Here is a 19,156-nt window from a genome sequence, read left to right as displayed (position 1 = left end):
AACCCTATCTTGTTGTTTTTGTTGTTTGTTGTTGCCATGTTGTTCACTCATCTTTATGCAGCACAGCAAATCCAATGGGAAGCGCCATTCTGCATGCAAATTGTTTTGACTTTTCATTCTGTGTTCGCTATATCTTCAGTTTCAGTTCAGTTCAGTTAGTTATTTTATTTTTTATTTGGTTTATTTTTTATTTTTCCCGTCTCACGTATTTGGTATTTGCTAGTACATATTTGTAGTTGTATTAATGTTGTTTTACTTGATTACGACAAGTTGAGGTGAGAGCGTGTGATTTATGTTGAATTGTGTTTGCTGCGAATTGAAAATTCCTTTGTCCAATTGGCTCACTCGGAACGCGGCTGGTTGGCTACCTGACCACTGCGTTACTCTGTGACTTTGACAAGTGCTTTATTTTAATAATGATATGCTTAGAACTTTACTCCTCAAAATTTTTGTTTATGAGATTTCGTTTTAGAGCGGATTTTTAAATGTTGGCAATTGAAATTTAAAACAGAAATTTACACTTCTTTCATAATTTTTTTTTTTTGTTTTTTTTAAATACATATAACTCAACTTTGATAAAATTAAAATTAATAATCCTCATATTACCTAATAACGCCTAATGTTATTATTCTCGGCTAACCCGCAGTGGTGCCAAGCTAAAATTTACTATTCAAAATAGTTCAAAGCCTTCATACTAAGTTATGATTTCATTAAACGTTCAAACTTTTACAAAAATTCTAAATCTCAAATTGCTATGAAAAACGTTTGTAGGTATTTCTAATTAAGTGCTAAGCGTATTCTGACTGATTTTAGAGTCAAAAGAGTCTCAAAATTCTGAGTTGAAACCCTTTTTGTGAGCTCATAAAAGAGCATATTTCCAAGTTAGGAGTCATATTTGGGTCTGAAATATGACGCTTTTATGAGTCGTATAAACAAATATTTTTTACAATTTTGATTATAAAAAAAAAAACGTTTACTTTAACGTGAACTTTGTTACTTTTATTCAACTAGGAATTTATGATATCAAAAGAAACCGAATGAAGAAAGACTTATTTTAGACTCATAAATTCTGAGCACTCAGAAATTTTTTTAAAGTGTTTCTTCAACTTGTTGTTTATACCGAAATAACCTTACGAATACATACATACGTTTCTTTGTGCTGTAATATTAAAAAATGCTGATTGACTTTGAGGACTCTTATATATCCGTTATCAAGGACTAACAAGAATTTTCATCCTTTTTGATCGAAGAACTTTCACGGCAAGGTCGATATGAAATAAATATTTCAAATAAGCTAATAGTGATTTCGTTTCTTCCAAAAAATGTTGCCTTGCCCCGGTGCTGAATATATTTGATATTATACTCAACCCTGTAAAAGGGCATATTTTTGCCTTCTTACCCTTGTTTAGTTCACGCATTTCATAATATTGTCATTTTAAACAACCATCTGATTTTCAGGGCAACCATCTCCCCTGACAAAGCTTCACAGGACAGAGAATGTGCCTTTTTCTTGCTTTTGCCTTACAAGAGTGTGACATTTTAAGAAACGAACACAAAATTTTCTCACCCTTTGCCTTTAATTTAGAATCGAACACGAAAAGAGAAACGGGCAATCAAAAAGCGACATTTTTGGGTAGAAATAAAATATTCCTTAAATAGCCCTCTTTTAAAAATCAAGCTTCAAATTTTATTCCGAAAAAAAAGCAATCTGACTTTCGATTGAAGAAGCCACCATGTACCACTACAGAGGTAACTTTAACTCAGATTTATCAATATGAAAACATAAAAAATGCAAGAAAATCTAAAAAAAAATTATCAAAAATTAACGCCACTTGAATCTTGCACTTCATTAAATTAAAATTTTATTTTATTGCTGTTGTAAAAAGTTGTTGAATTTTTCTATAAAGTTTGAAATTTGCACCTTTAAGGATTTTGTTAAATAATGAGCTGCATTTTTATAAAAAAAAAAAAAATAATAATTAATATTAAACCAATAATAGAAAAATATCCAAAACTGGTAAAAATATCGTGTCCCTATTATTTTTCACAGGACTGTTGTATATTAGGATGCCCATCGAAAATGCTTTTTTTTTTTGGAAATTTCAAGACCCTACCCCCTAATTTTATTCGTTTTTATGAGAAAGATTATTGCCTATTTTTATAGATTATTTAAAGGTCATTTAGAGGTCGCGACCTGGCGATTTAGGTCAGAATATAGGATTTTGTGAATTTATGTGTTTTTGAATGACTATTTTTGATTCGATTTCAAAGATCGAATATGATCTGAGAAGAGGTTTATAAAAATCTATTGTCGCACGTGTGTCAAGTTAGCACTACACTTCTCGATATCTCAATTCTATCGACTAGGTGTATGGTCTCAAGTTAACACTACATACCATTTTTTCTTAAAAAACGAGAGCTACAAATTTTTTCTTTCCACAACAAATTTACAACAAAAACACTACAATTAATGCCGTAGTTAACTTTTCCAATTTCGAAAAGTGTAGTGCTAACTTGACACACGTTAGGCTTTTTGGAATTTTTTATAGGGTAAATTAAAAAAATACCCCTATTTCTCTTACTTTTTTAAATTTTGACCATCGATAATTTTTACAATTTCAAAATATGTATTACTATCTAAAACTAAATCTATTTTCAAATAAACTGATAGCTCATTTATTACAATGGCATAAAAATTGTTGAAGTTGGGCGACTTTTCTTAAAAACGGTTTTGAATTTATATGTGTGTATGTCCTGAAAATTCAGATTTTATTGGTAGTGTGGCTAAGGAGTGCATAAATATTTATTCAAAATTTATATATAATCGTTTTTTAGCAAAAAAAGTGGTTTTTGAAGAAATTTTAGGAAAATACATACATACATATATGTGTATCTCAGAAACTTCTCGACCGATCTCAACTGAAGTTGGTAAACACATTGCGCTTAGGCTTTTTAAGCGCCACATTGAAAATTTTTGAAATTTTGAAAAAATTTGATATTAAAAAATGTTGTCAAGTAAAAAAAAGTATAATAGAAATATATTTGACATGGTTGTTTTCAGTGGCAAAAATAAAAATAAAGTAAATTTAATTTTCTTTAAGGAGCTAAGGAGCAAGTGGGTTTTTTTGATCTCTGTTCCAGCTCCGCTCCCGCCAAAATCCTTTGCTCCCTAGCTTCTTTGCTCCTTTGTTCCGCTCCGCTCCGAAGTCTTGGAAAATACATATTTCTACAAAAAAAAAACAAAAAAAAAAATTTGAATATTACTATTTGTGGATAGGGAAATTAATTTACGGTATTCTTTGAAATCTCAGATTTTGTTCATTGCGCATTAAAAAGATGCGTCGAAATGATTACATTTACTTAAAAAAAACACAAAACTTCTAAAAGTGGTCTTCGTAAAGCTCAAATGTCCAGGAATTACTATAACAGTAAATTTTTTCAATAAAAATTAAAAACGACTTTTGTATTGTTTTTCGCATAACTTAGTATTTATGTGGTAAAATTCCAGTTTAAAACAATAAAAAAACGTTATTAATTTTATAGCTCAATCAAAATGCCAATCCAACGCTCAATTTGCTGCATAAAATTTCACCGTAAAGTAGCACTTCATGCAATACATTTAAGCCGACAAGCAAACCAGAAACGAAATACCATTTCATTATGCGAAACCCCTCAAGTGGCCCACTGGCCGGCAACTAGGCAACCAACCAAACGACCGATCGACCGACCGACCGACCGATCGACCGACCGACCGGCTACTGTACGTCGACTCCAGCTGAGCGCAGTGTGTGCGTTGGCAGCAAGTGAGAATATTTGCATTGCAAGCATGATTACCTAATAATGTGATTGCAACCGCAGAACCACAAACAAAACCGCCCACACACACACACGCTACGCGCTTTTGTTGCAATTAAGCGCATTTGTGCGGGAAAGTGCCACCACAAACACCCCAGCGCGATATGATTTCGCACCAAATTTGAAATAATTTGGCCATTTCGCTAACTTTGCTATGCAGACATGCTTGGATTCTTACATAAATACATAGATACGCATACACATACAAATGCACACAAACACTTTGTTGGCTGCCAGATGCATTTGGAACGGTGCTTTTAGCCTAATTCGCGCATATTTTAAACGAAATTGAATGCTGCCGATTGCTATTGTGGCAACCGATGTTGCAGATCGCCAGTGTCTCCCGCGGAGTAGGGGCTACCTCGCGCTTGCACACGTTCCCACCACATCCTCTGACTTGGTCTCATAAATGTTTTGCGCCACAAAGAGAAGTTAAATTTGATTTGCATTTATGCGCACAAAGCGCAATTACGCGATGCTGTGATATACATACATATTTTTAATAAAAATGTAAAATTGTTCAATAAAAAAAAACGTATCGGCAATTCAAAGTAAATACTAGTTAAATAGCGAGCGCGCAACATGGAAAATTGTTGCATGTGACATGTGGGCATTGTTTGCACGCGAACGAAAAAACGCCGCCAATTCGTTGCATGTTGTCAACGTTTTTGACGCAACAATTCTCGTGCGCTTAAATTACAGCAAAACGAAAAACCAAAAAGCACACTTTTTAAAGCAGCAAAGGCAACAACAGGCAGACAACAGAACCATAAAGAGAAAAACTTGATATTGAAATTGAAATTGAAAAATGTGCACAGCGTGTTGCACGTGCGGCGCATGCAAACGCAAATGCAAATACAACAACATAGACACTTTTAAGCTGCAACAACACCTACCGCTGTAGTAGTCGCTGTATTTTATTACTGACTCCTGATAACGGTTCATTACAATTTGACGTTTTTCCATTCGTTGTGTGTCATTCTCGGAAAGGCAAAAATTCTGTCCGCTTTGCTCCTTCCTCTTGCCAATCGCTACCTGGTAGCTGGCCTGCTCATTTTTTTTTTTTATTGTCATTGTTGTAGTTGTTGTTGCTTTTGTCATACATTTTACATGCATTTCATTGACACCAAATTAATTGTCTGTGTGGCATGCAACATTGATCTCTTTGTCCCCCTTTATCAAGTGTCGATTATTTTGTGCAATTTCGCACTGTCATTACAACGGTTTGTCAACAATGTAATTGTTGCTTTTTTGTTCCTTTTATTATTGTAATAATTTTAATCGCAGCTGTTTGCATTTGCGATTTTATATTCAGATTTTTCATTTGTTGTTTTTTTTTTTTTTGATTTGCATTTTTATTTTTATGTCTCTACATAGCTCCTGTCACATTAATCAATATTCATTGTTGGCCTGACTGACTAGTGTGTCTGATTTGACATATGAATGGCAATAAATGTATGTATGTGTACATGTACTCATTTGCAAATGACTCAATCGCTTAGTGGTTGATTTGGTTTCTTATTCAATAACTTGTTAACGGGGTCCTAAATTTTTATCATTTGAAACTAGAAGGTCCACACTGCTAATTTGGAACACCTACTAACCAACTTATCTTTTTTCCTAGGGGGAATCCCTTGTATTAAGGACTATCATGGCGAGTATGTAGTAGTCTCAAAATTTAAGCGGTGTCAGTGCATTAAAGTTTCTCTAAATTTTTGGGCGAAATTGCTAAAAAAAATAACAACTCATTGAAATGATTGAAATTCCATTTTCTTCATTATCTTTAATCGTCTTCCACTTGAAACTTAAAGATTATTGGAGACTAGATCGCAATCACCCGCTTCGCTGAGTGTATGAAATTTCTACGTGCTACATTAGGTGCAATATATTTCAATAAATCTTAACATACTTAAACTACACCAAACAGAGGAGATTGTAAACTTTTTTTGAAAACCATTTCGATTGATACACCTATTGTAATACTTCATTGAAATTATTGAATAGTTTGAATTTAACTTTCTGAACAGGTGGCAACCTTTTAAACCTCATTCGTCTGACACTCATATTATCATACATATAATTCAAGTTGAATTTGAACTTTCAAATATGTGTTAACATTACTGAACACTCTTACGTTTGACACTGTAAGTTCGGCTTTTAAAACTGGTGGCAACCCTCTCCAAAATATTTTCCAACTAAAATCTTATTTGGTCTGACACCCATATTGTGATACATATTCCAATTATCTAAATCCGTTTATTCAAGTAGAATTTGATTTTTCAAACAGGTGGCAATAGGCCTTTATATAGTTTAGAACTAACAACTTTTTCAAAAATATTTCGATTGACACCCATATTGCAGTAATTCATTTAGATCAGTTGAATTTATTTTTTAATCGGGTGGTAAACCCTGGTAAAACGCCTCAATAATATTCTAAATGTTGAAACAAAAGGTTTCTTAACAATTTTTTGTTTGACACCCATATTTTAATTTTTCAGATTCATAGCTTGCGAATAATTAATTTAAATTTGAGTTTTCAAACAGGTGGCATCCCTTTTCGAATTATTTTCAAACCACAACTTTTTCAGTCAATCATTTTTTTAATTTAAATTTAAATAACTGCATACCAAGTTCCAGTATCACAAATAAATATTTCCTGCGATATGCAGTATGGAAAATTACTTTGTATGAGAGGTGCCACTCCCCCTTGTACACTCGAGATTAAATCTATCCTATATTTTAAGTTGAGCTAAATGACATTAGTGTACTAAATTTCATGATGATCGGTTGAGTAGTTAAAGCTTGAAAGCGTAACAAATAAACAAACTCGCTTTCGGATTTATAATATTAGTAAGGAAGCCATTCGTCCGGACTTTGGTTCACCTAGAGAGAAATCCTGTAATATTTTCAAATGCGTTACATATCCTTATTTCAAAAAATACCAGCTGCAATTTGTCCGCCTGTAGGCCGTTTTGTAAGGAACGTTGTTAGTCCTTACTTTATTTTTTTGAGATTAAAGCTTTTTAGCACATCACTTCAAAATCAAACTACATAATTAGATATATTTAACATAAACTTTTTATGGTTTTCCATGCGTTAAGCTTTCTGTGTTTTCCTGTACGCGTGTTTGTGTTACAAATTCAAAACAAGAAAAAAAACAAGTATTTTGTGCCGAAAATCCTTTTTATGTTATTTTGTTGTTACATTGTTTTGTGTGCAAGAAAAAGTTGCCTCAGTAATTTACATAAGAAGCCAGGTCGCCATGTACGTGCATACATTAGGGCGGGTCAATTTGTATGCGAAGGACTCTACGTGTAATTGTAAGAAAATTTGTCAAAGAAACCATGCGTGTAAAATGAATTAGGACTTTGCGAATTGCGAAAATAGGTTTCTTAGCATTTTGCTGTAGTGTCGTAAAGAAATGCTTAAGTTTTGTATAAAAACATGCTATGAAGGGTATTCTGGTATGAGGAATCCAGTTCTGCACTTATCTTTTTCTTAAAACTTCCATGAGAGAGCGAAACAGTGAAAATGTTCACATTTTCTTCGAAACCTGTTTGCGAAATTCGGCAAACTCCAAATTGATTTTACACCCATGGTTTCTTTGAGAAATTTTCTTAGAATAACACGTAAAAAAAAATACCCGCTCTAGTGTGCGTACATTAGGGTGGTCCAAAAATGCATGTGGGGAAAAAACTTAAGTCAGAATTTGTATAGATAATTGTTGTGTAACAACATTCTTAACTCCTTTTACTACTTCGATTTGTGATTTTTTTTATACAATTTGCTAGAAAAACCATCTTGTCTTCTTTGTTTTGTTTTCACTTGCTTTACTCCTTAAGTGTTTTTTTTTTTTTGTGTGGTCAATCCACGCATTGGCTTCACTCTTCAGCCTCAGCCGCAGCTGTGTGTACCGTCTGTCACCTTGCCTCTGCCGCTGCTGCTTGGGCTGCTGCTGCTGCTGAAGGGTCACAAAAAAGGTTAATTAAGTCTGCATATTTGTACGGTACCTGTGCATGCTTGGTTAAGTTTTTGTTAGCGTGTAAAAAATGTGTAACTTTATTCAAAATGCCAGACTATAAAAAGTGCAAAAGACGACAGACAAACACTGGACAGACAGTTAAGTTACTTACAAAAGAGTGCAAAAGTCGACGACTGGTCAGCCAAGCAGCCAAGTAAAGCAAAGGCTTCGTGAGTTATAAATACATATATGTCCATGTATACAAATTTACATATATAGGTATATATTATAAATATTGCTGCATTCATCTGCTACACACATTTAATGGCTAGCAGCTTCTGAAACGGTTTTATTTACATCAAAAAAAAGCATAGTTTGCTCCATACTTTGGTACTTTGTATTATAAAGTTTACTTTCAAGCGCCAAAGGTGCCTGCTGCCATGCAACTGCTCATTCGCCCTCGCTCGCCTGCTGCCAACTCCTCTCCTACGCTCGCCTTCAATGCCACAATGCGCTTTATCTTACTATCTCATACCTGATTTGCTTAAGTTCTTCTTCTTCTTTTTTTTTTTTGTGAATAATGCAACTTTTGTTGGCAACTCCTTCGTCTGAACTATTCTAGGTTCCTTTGTGCGCCAACAAAGTTTTCTTTTTTTTTTTTATACATACAAATTTTCCTTTCATGCATGCATACATACATATGTATGTACAAATAAACATTTATAGCTACTGTTCAACGTCTGGCCTCTAAAAAACCTCAACTCTTCAACTGTAGCTGGCTTTGTCTTCGACTAGTTGGACTTAAACTATGAAAACATAGTAATTTGTTTCCCCACACAAATGTGCATTCATACACACACACATGTGCATACATACATACTTGCAAACAAGCATGTTTTAATATATGTACATATGTATTTTTCAGGGCATGCCAACTGTCTGCACACAAAATACTCGTAGTAGAAACTTTTTAAGCCATCATCCTCAACATTTTGCCATTTGTTGTTTGGACTTTGGTGGCATTTATTGTAGTTGTGTTTGCTATTTGAATGTTTTGCTTGTTTTGTTTGTTATTGTTGTTGATGATGTTGTTGACAAAACTTTTGTGTTCTACTCAAGGACTTTTATTTAAATCTCTCGCTAAATTCACAACTCTACTTGTCACTGCGCGTCGCCTTCTGTACATATGTACATATGTAAGCTCATTTAACTTGTCTGTGGCCAATGGCTTTCGACGCCTTTGTATATTTTTATAGAGATTAAACGATCGTACATACATATGTATGTACATATGTAGATACAACACAAGTATTTTTATGTACAATGTATGTTTCTTGGTAGCAAAAGTTAGTTGTGGCTACGTGTGAGCGTATTATCATCACATGTTTTCTACCACCACCGTTTAATGTGACCTTTAACCACCACATGGGTTTGCACTCCCAGCACTCATTTGCTTAACCGCATTATGTGAAACACACAGTTAGGAGACCGAACATTATTATGCAACTTGTAGTTTTTGTTGTTTCTGTGAGTATATAGTTATTTTAAAAAAATACTCGGATAAATTTCCTGGAATTTTATGTTGATTTCAATTTTCTGAAACATTTGAAAGATGATCTGTTTACACAACTGCTGGAAAATCTGAGCCCGAAATAGCGTTCACACGCCCCTTTTGATGGCAGCTTTACACCATTAAGAGAGTTCAACAGTGGCTGAAAGAAATAATACTCGGGCGGGGCAAAGTTCGGTGTGTACAGCAAGAACATACACATCTACACCAAAACTGAAGGTTGAAGATAATGGCTTTCCTTGTTTTTAATATGCCTTAAAATTGTAAATCTCAATTCATACACCTTGATTTACTTAAAGTAATATCAGCAATTTTTTGTGCGCCTACTTCAAACTCTACAATAGAAGGTCGAGTATACCCATCTGCAGTTTTACGAATAAACTAAGTCCAAGCATAGGTCGGAGGAAGTTCGTGCATGACATAGTTGTAGTTATATCTGTTCACCTCAAACCGGCCATGCGATTTGGATATATTAAATTTGGATTCAACTGTAAAACCAATGGCATAATTTGGGTACTCTCCTGCTTTTATTACGCGCTCTACTGGTATTAACATGCATACACCAAACGATAGATAATATTTTATATTCGAGGCATTTCATCTTTTCTTCTGAAAAAGTTCTTTTTTAGGTGGGCGCAGATGTTGCTTAAATCCAAATTTTCAGTGAATGAAGTTTTTAGGTTAATCTATGCCGCCAGTTTCCTTTCTACTTATTTACTAGATATAATAGTATGCACTAATTAAAATAACTAAGTCGGCAAAATTTGAAAAAGGTGGTCTTCTAGGAGCCATTATTTGTGATCTTCCGTACTCTATTATTTGCTTATTTTCTTTTATATCAAAAGGCCAGAGTTCGTAGTCAACTGATTCATCTTCTCTTAGAAGGCAAGAATTTGCATGAAATATTAACGAGGTCATACAAATTTAACATTATTTTGAACAGAGACAGATCCCTCCAGTGTCTCCCTTATTTGACTTCCGTAGCTCTAAAAGCATACCTTTTGGCCTGCCTTTGAATTACAAGGTCATACGAAAGCGTTCATTTGGAAGTGGCACCCTCGTTTAATCGACTGGAAACTATAACCTATATATGTAAAAATATGTATGTATTTGCATGAACATAGAAAAAAATTTAAACATTGAACAAAATCCCCAAATGGCATGCAAAAAAAGAAGGCATTAAATTTTTACTCGCATAGTTAAATTTGATAATTTTTTTAAGTTGTATCTTTTTTTTAGTATTAGCTTGGTCTCATTCATCGTTTAAGTACCTGCATACATATGTATGTGCGGATTGGTTACAGTGCATGTGTGGATTTCCACTTTAATGGTGCGTCGTGTGGTATACGTAACCTTACAAGCGTTATATGCAAAAATATACAGTGGTGGAAATAATTATAGTGGCACCACCTTTTGACAAATTTTATCATATTATTTTTGTTTCTATTTAATTTTGGTTATTTTTTTTTATCAAAATATAGTTTATTCCTAAACAAAGCCCGAGCAAATCTAAGTTTCAAACTATGTGCAATGTTCTAAAAAAATCAACAAACTTTCGTGAAAATTCCCAGCTTTCTTAATTAGATTTCCTGGTTAGATTCTGAGTATGCAATTTTGTACCCCATCGAATTAGGGTAGAACAAAGTACAAGTTTGAAATGGCTACGGTTGATTTTTTTAATTTTTTTTTATCCCATTTGCTTCCATATAACGAATACACACAATTTATTTTTATATGGAAGAAACCTAAAAAATCAACGGTAATTTTTTGCCATTTGAAACTTGCACTTTGTTGTAGTAGAATTCTATGGGCTACAAAACTGCATACTCAGAAATAGCGAAGAGACAATTTAACATTCTTTGGCTATTTCCCTTTCGTTTATTTAATGTTTCTTTATTTTTTTATGAAAGTGTAGCCTGTTATCTAACAAAAAAGATGTAAGCCAAAACTTTGTACAAAAACTAGTTTGATCCAAATTTTGAGCTTTTTAATTCGATTTTTTAGAAATATGCTGAGTATGCAGTAGCTTGTAGCTTAGTGGCTTATTCAATTTTAGTATGATAAAGTGCAAGTTTTGGAGTGGTTAGAACTTACTATTGATTTTCGCATGTTTTTTTTTTTTGTGGAAGGTGTTGCTCCTTTTCCTCATACAAAACACGGAAGAAAATGCGTGAACAAAAAATCAACGGTAAGCTACTTGAAACTTGCACTTCAAAACTGCATACTCAAAAAAATTCTAAAAAAATTCTGATAAAAAATTTAAAATTTTGATGAACATTCGGCAAAATTTATCAAATTTGTATAAATTTGAAATTTTGATTTACATGGTTTGTTTCATTAAAAAAATAATACAAATTTCTTAAACAAAGAAAAATAGCCAAAAATAAAGAATCAATAATGGGTGTTTTGTCCGGCTAATGAGTGAAAATTTAGCCAAAAAGTCGAAGACGTAACCAAAATTGAATTATTATTTTATTGACAGCTTTCTGTATTCATTTTTATTATATGCATACATGTGTATGTATGTATGTACATAAGTGTTAAGATTATTTACAGTGTTTTCTATCAAAAGTACAAAGTATGTAATTCCCCCTTTTAAAGTAGCTAATTTTACCTTAACATTTAGTCACTTTAATGTCGCTTTGCAATTTAACAGCCGTAAAACCCAAATATTCAAGGAATCAGTAAAAGAAAATCGCGCTGCACACATCGACATGCACACTAATACTCTCAGGCATTGCACAAAAGTTGCGCTGTCGGCACTTTTTGTTGCTGCCACACAAATTTTTCTTCTAGACTTACAAACGTACATAAATATGTATGTATGTATGTATGTATGTACATAGCCATGTGCATGCGTCTGCTTACTGCATATCACCTCTTTTCCACCCCACACCGTTACAGTGCATCTACAAATTTGTTGAGTCACCAAATTACACGCCACCAGGTGAGGAACTTTTTATTGTTATGCGAACAGCTTTAAGTGCCAGTGCGCACACTCTGCAGTTAGCCGCAAGCAACACTTACATACATACATATAAGTTGCCGGTAGCAGCAAAGTGCTCAAATGTGTACATATGTATGTATGTATGCACTATGTACGTATTTAACTATATGTTGTGTGTATGAATGCGTCGTCGTTGCACATTCCTAAGCGGAGGCCGCCGCCGCCGCTACATTCAAAGTCTCGCATGTGCGCGCAACATTACTTTGCAACATTACTTTTTTTTTTTGCCTTCTTCCGCAGGGCCACTTACTACTACCTTCGCTGGTGCCAGTTGCCAGTTTCTGCTGATGAGGTTGAGCAAGAACATCAAAGCTTTAAAGGACAAAATTGCATAGAAAACTATTGGAACTGTTTTCCACGCATTTAATTGAACCACTAAAATGTAATTATTCTAGTATTGTCTTTCGGAAAAAGTTACAACTTCTTCTAATTGCATTTTTAAAATATTATTTTAAACAAAACCATCTACAGCCGGCAATCCATTATATGTACGTATGTATGTATTTGCGCCCTCTGACTCCCAGAGTCAATATACCCATAAAAAAGTATAAAAGCTACTTAATAGTTGGTAACTAAAGATATGCAACATACATACATACACACATTATTTCTGCTGAGTGTAGTTTTGCAAAATTTCCATGCGCGCAAAAACCGGAACAACTGCAAGAGCTGCAAACACGCAAATCATTAAAAAAACACGAACACAGATATACATACATACTATAATGTGCGCAACACCAGTCGAGCAAAAAATTAAGTCTAACATTAACTCCTTTATGGCTTTGCAGGTATTCACTCACTGAAATGCCTATGTGCATGCCATATGTATGTACATTAGGGTGGTCCAAAAAAATGCATGTGAAAGAGTAAAGTCACCCCCTAGGATTATACCCCTATTTTTTATTTCGAAATCAAAAACTATTTATAGGTCGCTCAAAGTGCTCACAGTTTTTCATGCATTGTACTTATATGTATTGGAAAAACAACTTTTCGCAAAAATGGTATAGAATTCTCGACAATCAATATTTGTCGATCGGAAAACTNGCTGGGCGCCAGACCGCTAAAATATTCCAGGAGGTAAGGTTTATATAAAGGAGGTAAGGCTTATATGTAGGTCTGACAGACTTTGCTAGCGAGCAATCCCTTTTACCCACCTCCCGGATAAAGATTACTCTCGCCTTCGGCCACACCTACCTGTGGAACGTAAGCTTCCACAAGACTGCTTCTCATTATGTCCACGAGGTGTGGTATTAAATTCTCTCCACCCTGTTGTAGCATGACTGAACGGATGCCATCCTACCCGTGGGGCCTTATAGCACTCACACGAGCCCAACCTCCATCTGACTGAATTCTGGGTGAATATACTTCTTGCCCGTTTCCAGTCACATCTAGTTCGCGGTCTAGTTCGCCGGACCTCCAGCTCCAGTTCTAAGGTAGTGGCCTCCGGGAAGTATGTAAAATGGCTGCCCTCTCATCTTTGCTACTAGTATAGGTGCCATCAGGAGGCTTCAGTGCTTGTTCCGATTCCGCCGTTCCTGCCTCCTCAGAAAATTCTAAAACTTTCTCTCCTCGCCTTCCGGATCCCCTTGCTGTAGCTCGTTAGTTCATATCTGCAATTCCCACGGCCCACTTAAAACCAGGGCTCTGTTAGAAATAGGCAAAGATAAGACCTACAAACTCACGGCTGTCTACACAGGAAACTGCCTCGGCATAATTTTCCGCCGCAGCGGCAAGCATCTCTACTTGAAGTAGCTTTCTCTGCGAGTGTCCAGCCCTTGCGAAATGGGGCTGAAGACACTTCGCGTTATCCGTTCCTGTCGCCAAGTGGCCGAAAGTTTATCCGAGTATTTATTTGGTTTCAAAATGGCTAAAACTTGCAACCACTCCAACCAATCAACTGATTTAGCATTTAACTTTTGGCAAATAAAGTCCAATAAGTATATCTTATATTTACGGATTTCGTACATTGATGCTAAAATATTTGTAAAATAAAAAAAGAATTTATAATTTCAACATTTTATCCCAAATAATCAAAATAACAATCGATACATTTTTTTTTGTTTTTCAATTTACACCGCGCCCAGTCACTTGCCATTCATTTACACTCTCCCAAGTGAGCAAAAATCAAGAAATGCCAAGCAAAAGTAAAAAAATGCAATCCATTATGAGAGTTTAAGAACTTTAAGGAAAATGTTGAAATCCGACAATGACTCTGGGCTCTGTAGGATAGCAAAAAAAGAATGCAATATAAAAAACTAAATAAGTAACGAAATAAAACGAATGGAGTTGCAAAACAGTTTGGGAATTTATTAATTTTTTTTTTTTTTAGAAACATACGAAAATATCGCAAACAAACCGATTCAGTTGCAGGGCATCAGGCAGCGGTGACTGGCAGTTCATTGTTCTTTTACTTGCTTATAGTGGCTCTTTGGCTGTTTACGTTTGCTTGGCTGTTTGTTGTCATCATTGTCAGTTGCTGCTTGTAGTTGTTGTTGCGTTGACATTTTCGCTGTTACTGTTGCTGTTGCTGTTGCTGTTCCTATTGCCATTTCGTTGGCACGAAAAAGTTCTTAACTGACTGTTGGTTAAAGCCGTGATTGTGTTTGTCGTTGTGTAGTAGGTATGTATATGCAACTTAAGCGTTTTTGTTGTTGCCAACATTGTTGTTAATGTTTTTGTCATTGCCACTGATAGCGCTGTCACTTTGTGTGCATTGTTTTTTTTTTTCTTTTTTTTTTGTTGCAGCCAAACTCATTTTCGTTACTGCTGCTGATGTTGCTGGCTGTGCTGCTGACATTACCATCAGTATTGCTGTTGTTGTTTGACGATGTTTTTGTTTTTGTTTTAACTTTGGGTACCTCCGCCTGCCGCCAGTGTGCGACTTTGTTGCTGTCGGCGGTATTAGGTGGCGATTTTTTGCAGCAATTATTCGTTCTTTCATTCCTCCGTTGCTGATGTGGCAGCTTTTATTTACTTATTTTAATTCACTTTTTCTCATGTTTTTTTTTATGATTTTGTTTTGCTTTACTTCACTTTGGTTTTTATGTCTTTATCGTTTTGTTGTCTGGCTCAGCCTTCGAGCGAAATAAATCAGCGTTCATCACTTGGCGAGCGCCCCTCCGAGCCATACTCGTCGGTTCGTTGATCCACCACCCGCCGCCAGCAGTCAGTCACTTTGTCACATTCTGGCTCTAAGTACTTGAAAATACAATGGATAATCGTACATATGTAAATAACTGTGTATAAGTATATGCAGTTATTTAGTTAGCCACTTAGACAGGAGTCCGTTACATACATACATATGTATTTGCAGCTATGACAGGTCCTGCCCCTGCCCCTGCCCCTGCCGCTGCAAATGTCTATGCCAGCGGCGGCAGCGCTTAGATTTAGTCGAAAATGTTGTTTTCGAAATTTGTGCTATTTTTGCACTTTGTTGCTGTTGCTAACTTTTTATCCACCATTACATTTGCTTGCGCTGTTTGTCATTGTCTTCGTTATTTTATTATTATTTGGCGTCTTTTTTTTTTGCCTCCGCAAGCATTCCTTGCAACATCGCTTTGGATTGCAACATTCTGTTGCTGGCTGCCTTCAAGGGTGATTTTTATGTGACAACGACGATGACGGCGGCGACGGCGACAAAAAACCGAGTGACGAGTGGCGAGTGGAAGGTTCTTGGCCACTGCCGCCAGCTATGTACAGATGATGATTGCCAGCAATTACGCGCGGCAACTTTAAGCGATATTTGCGATATTTGCAACTTTATTGACATTTGCCGACGAGAAGTTTATAAAACTTGACGAGTAGATATTTAATGTTATCGCGCCTTTGAAGTTTATTTTTATTGCTTGGTCTTTGAAGGCTTTTTGCACTTCGCATTAATACTTTTCAAGCGCTGTAGGTAGGAGTTGTTGCTTTTCGTTTTAATTTTATTTTAAATTACTACAAAGCTGTAGTGGCATGCGCTAAAATTGTTACAAAATTATTAAAAAGTAGGTCAACCTGCAAATTCGATTTTATTATTTAAAACAGTAAGAAAAAATATGGACTTAAGCGAATACTGATTGCTGCAATTTTCATCAAATCAAATCGCATTAAAAGTACTTAAAATATTTTTCTGCGGCATATTTAAACTTTATCGATTGTGCAATTTCGTTTGCTTCGGTGAGTCGTAAGGAGTCATGGCCAATATGCAACTAGAAAAGCGGCTTAAACTGGAAGGCAAATGTAGTCATTCTTCTTTGCAAACGCTAGCCATATCGAGCCCCAACCGCCAAAATAACGGATGTAAGCGACGTTTTTTTTTTCAAAATTTCTTTTTGATGCAGAAATATTCCTGGAGCATCTAGATGCATTTCTGCATCAAAAATAAAATTTTGAAAAAAAAAATTATGCAAAATTAGAAGCTAAAAAGAGTATCTTCTTATGCTGGAACCTAGTACTACATATTACCACATTTTAGGCTACGGCGAAGTCGATCAACTTCAGTCCGTTATCGGACGTTTCGTCGTGGGGGCTGAATTTTCCGACAGTGGCGTCAAAGATGCCTTCCTTGCCCACCTTGGCATTAAAATCGTCTAGCACAATTCGTGATATCGTGTTGGGGACAGCGCTCATATGTACGCTCCAAGCGCTCATAGAAGAGAACCTTGGACGCCTCGTACTTCTCTTCCGTCGGGGCATGAACGCAGATGAGCGAGATGTTGAATAATCTCGCTTTGATGCGGTCTGTGGCTAGACGTTCGTCCACCGGTGCTGAATGGCACTTCTCGTCGACTAAGTCTCCTAAGCGCTCCTTTATGTGGCAACTGTAGTAGACGTCGTAAGGGTTTCACGCTTATCTTGTCTTGCCCCGTCCATCGCATTTCTTGGATGGCGGCGATGTGAGCCTTTGTCTTCCCGAGGACATCAACCAGCCGAGCAGAGGCACCTTCCCCATTAAGGGTCCGGATATTCCAGGTGCATACCCTTAAATCATAGTCCGACATCCAGTTCTAGTTTAAGTGTTTTATTTAAAATAAAAAACCTACGGAACAATTGAATTCATTCATAGCCGAAATTGAACACGAAAACGACCGAAATCCCTTAATTAGTAGAAAAAAAACAGTTAATTCGGTTGGAAACCGGTTCACATCTCTAATAAAAAATGTGTTAAACATTGTTGTTATAATTACGTAACTTTTTATGTATGTATGTAATTAAGATTTCCGCTTTCGAACAATTTACCTTAAACTCCACTCATTTACAATTTTGTATCCTCTCCTTTATTTGCAGGTACTCTCAGCATTGGACATTTTACAACCACCTCATTTGGATTTCTTCCAAGAAATGTATCCTTTTGAAAAAAATAAAAAATCATATAAATAAAACAAAAGCAATAGACAAGTCAAACAAAGTACAGAAAAAAGAAGGCAACTCATTTAAGTTGAAATATGCAACAAAGAAACAACTACTTTTGCAACTGAAAAAATAGATAAAAACAAATAATAATGCGAGTACAACTGAGCAATCGAGAAGAGTTATGCAAATAATAACAGCAACAACAACAGCTCGCATTACGTCAAAAAGAAAAAGTTCTTGCATCAATTCAGTTTTTTTTTTATTCTTTAACAAAGCAAAACAAAAACAAAAACAACATAATACCTGCCGCTGGGTCATTCAGAAATATGTAGTAATAAAGCAATTGCAGTTGCACCGGAAGCACAAGTTGGCTAACTAGCTTTCATGCTTCACTCATCGGTGCAGCTTCATTTGGCTTTTTTTTCGTATGCAACAACAAAAACTATCTGCATTTGCCATTTCATATCCCTTCACTTTCTTATTAAGCGGCAATGTTGCAAAGCTCGAGTTTATTTAAATTGTAAACGCGAAAAAAACCTCAACAACATTTTTTTTTTATATCTGCACCAAAAAGAAAGTTTCAAAAACTCTATTTTTGGTAGTTTTAGAATAGATAATTGAATATATATATAGGTGAAGTTTTAACAAGCACTTTAGAGTACTAAAACTTAATTAGCTTCATAACTGCATACTCAGAAAAATTCTCAAAAAACGAAAAAATCTGACTAAAAAGCTCGATATTTTAATGAAAACTTGTTAAATTTTTCAACTGCTCCCCACTATACATCAGCGTATTACAAAGCTAGAAGTGTTGATAAACGGTTGAAGGGGTCTCGATGCTCTCTTGGAGTCTAAAAAATATATATATATTTAATTAACGCTAGGTTATCCATAGTGTACACGAATAGTAAAGTTAATTTATTAAGTTAGATCAGGTGGTTGCTCCCAGTCGGGCACATACTTGGGACAATGTGAAGTGGAACGATAACCAAAGCCGTCAGGTAATCAGGCCTTCTTATTTACGGAAAGCGCTAATATAAATATCCTAGAGTTTCTCAGTGTCGCTTATAAAAATAAAGTGCGCGTGAATATATGTACTTAAAGTTTAGTCTCGGGAAAGCTAGCCTAGTAGAATGCGTTGAGGATCAGATGAGAGTTTTAATCTCATTGCCTGAAATCGGATCGGACCTTGATAAAAACCAGTCAGAATTCTCAGAAAAAGCTTGGGATGTGGATTCGCAAACGTAAGGAGCTACTTTGACTGCCTACGATTCACCTAGCGTCAGAAGAAACTTGCAATTGTTTGCTGAACTGACATAAGGTCCATCTTCTAAGGTCTATTTATGAGTCAATGCCAGGGGTACCCTTTCTCGCCAACTCATCAACGATGCAGAGTCCAGTGGCCTGATATCCATAAAATATCCCC

General features: G+C 35.5%; 1 protein-coding gene across 2 annotated transcripts in view; it reads left to right on the top strand.

The window, feature by feature from the left end:
- nmo (serine/threonine-protein kinase nemo) overlaps positions 1-19,156 on the top strand; it is a 122,717-nt gene that overhangs the window by 89,355 nt on the left and 14,206 nt on the right. For both annotated transcript variants that reach the window (XR_001847303.1, XM_017614047.1), the window contains exon 4: positions 17,665-17,720. Coding sequence is in view for 1 of the 2 variants with exons in the window: in XM_017614047.1 (XP_017469536.1) it covers positions 17,665-17,720 (56 nt within the window). In the remaining variant the exon portion in view is untranslated. The remainder of the gene's footprint in view (positions 1-17,664; positions 17,721-19,156) is intronic.

Source organism: Rhagoletis zephyria, unplaced genomic scaffold (assembly GCF_001687245.7).
Source record: "Rhagoletis zephyria isolate East Lansing unplaced genomic scaffold, Rhagoletis_zephyria_1.1 Rzeph_scaffold_00763, whole genome shotgun sequence".
In the NCBI taxonomy this organism is placed as follows: Eukaryota; Metazoa; Arthropoda; class Insecta; order Diptera; family Tephritidae; genus Rhagoletis; species Rhagoletis zephyria.
This window is presented reverse-complemented; position numbering and strand designations above follow the sequence as displayed.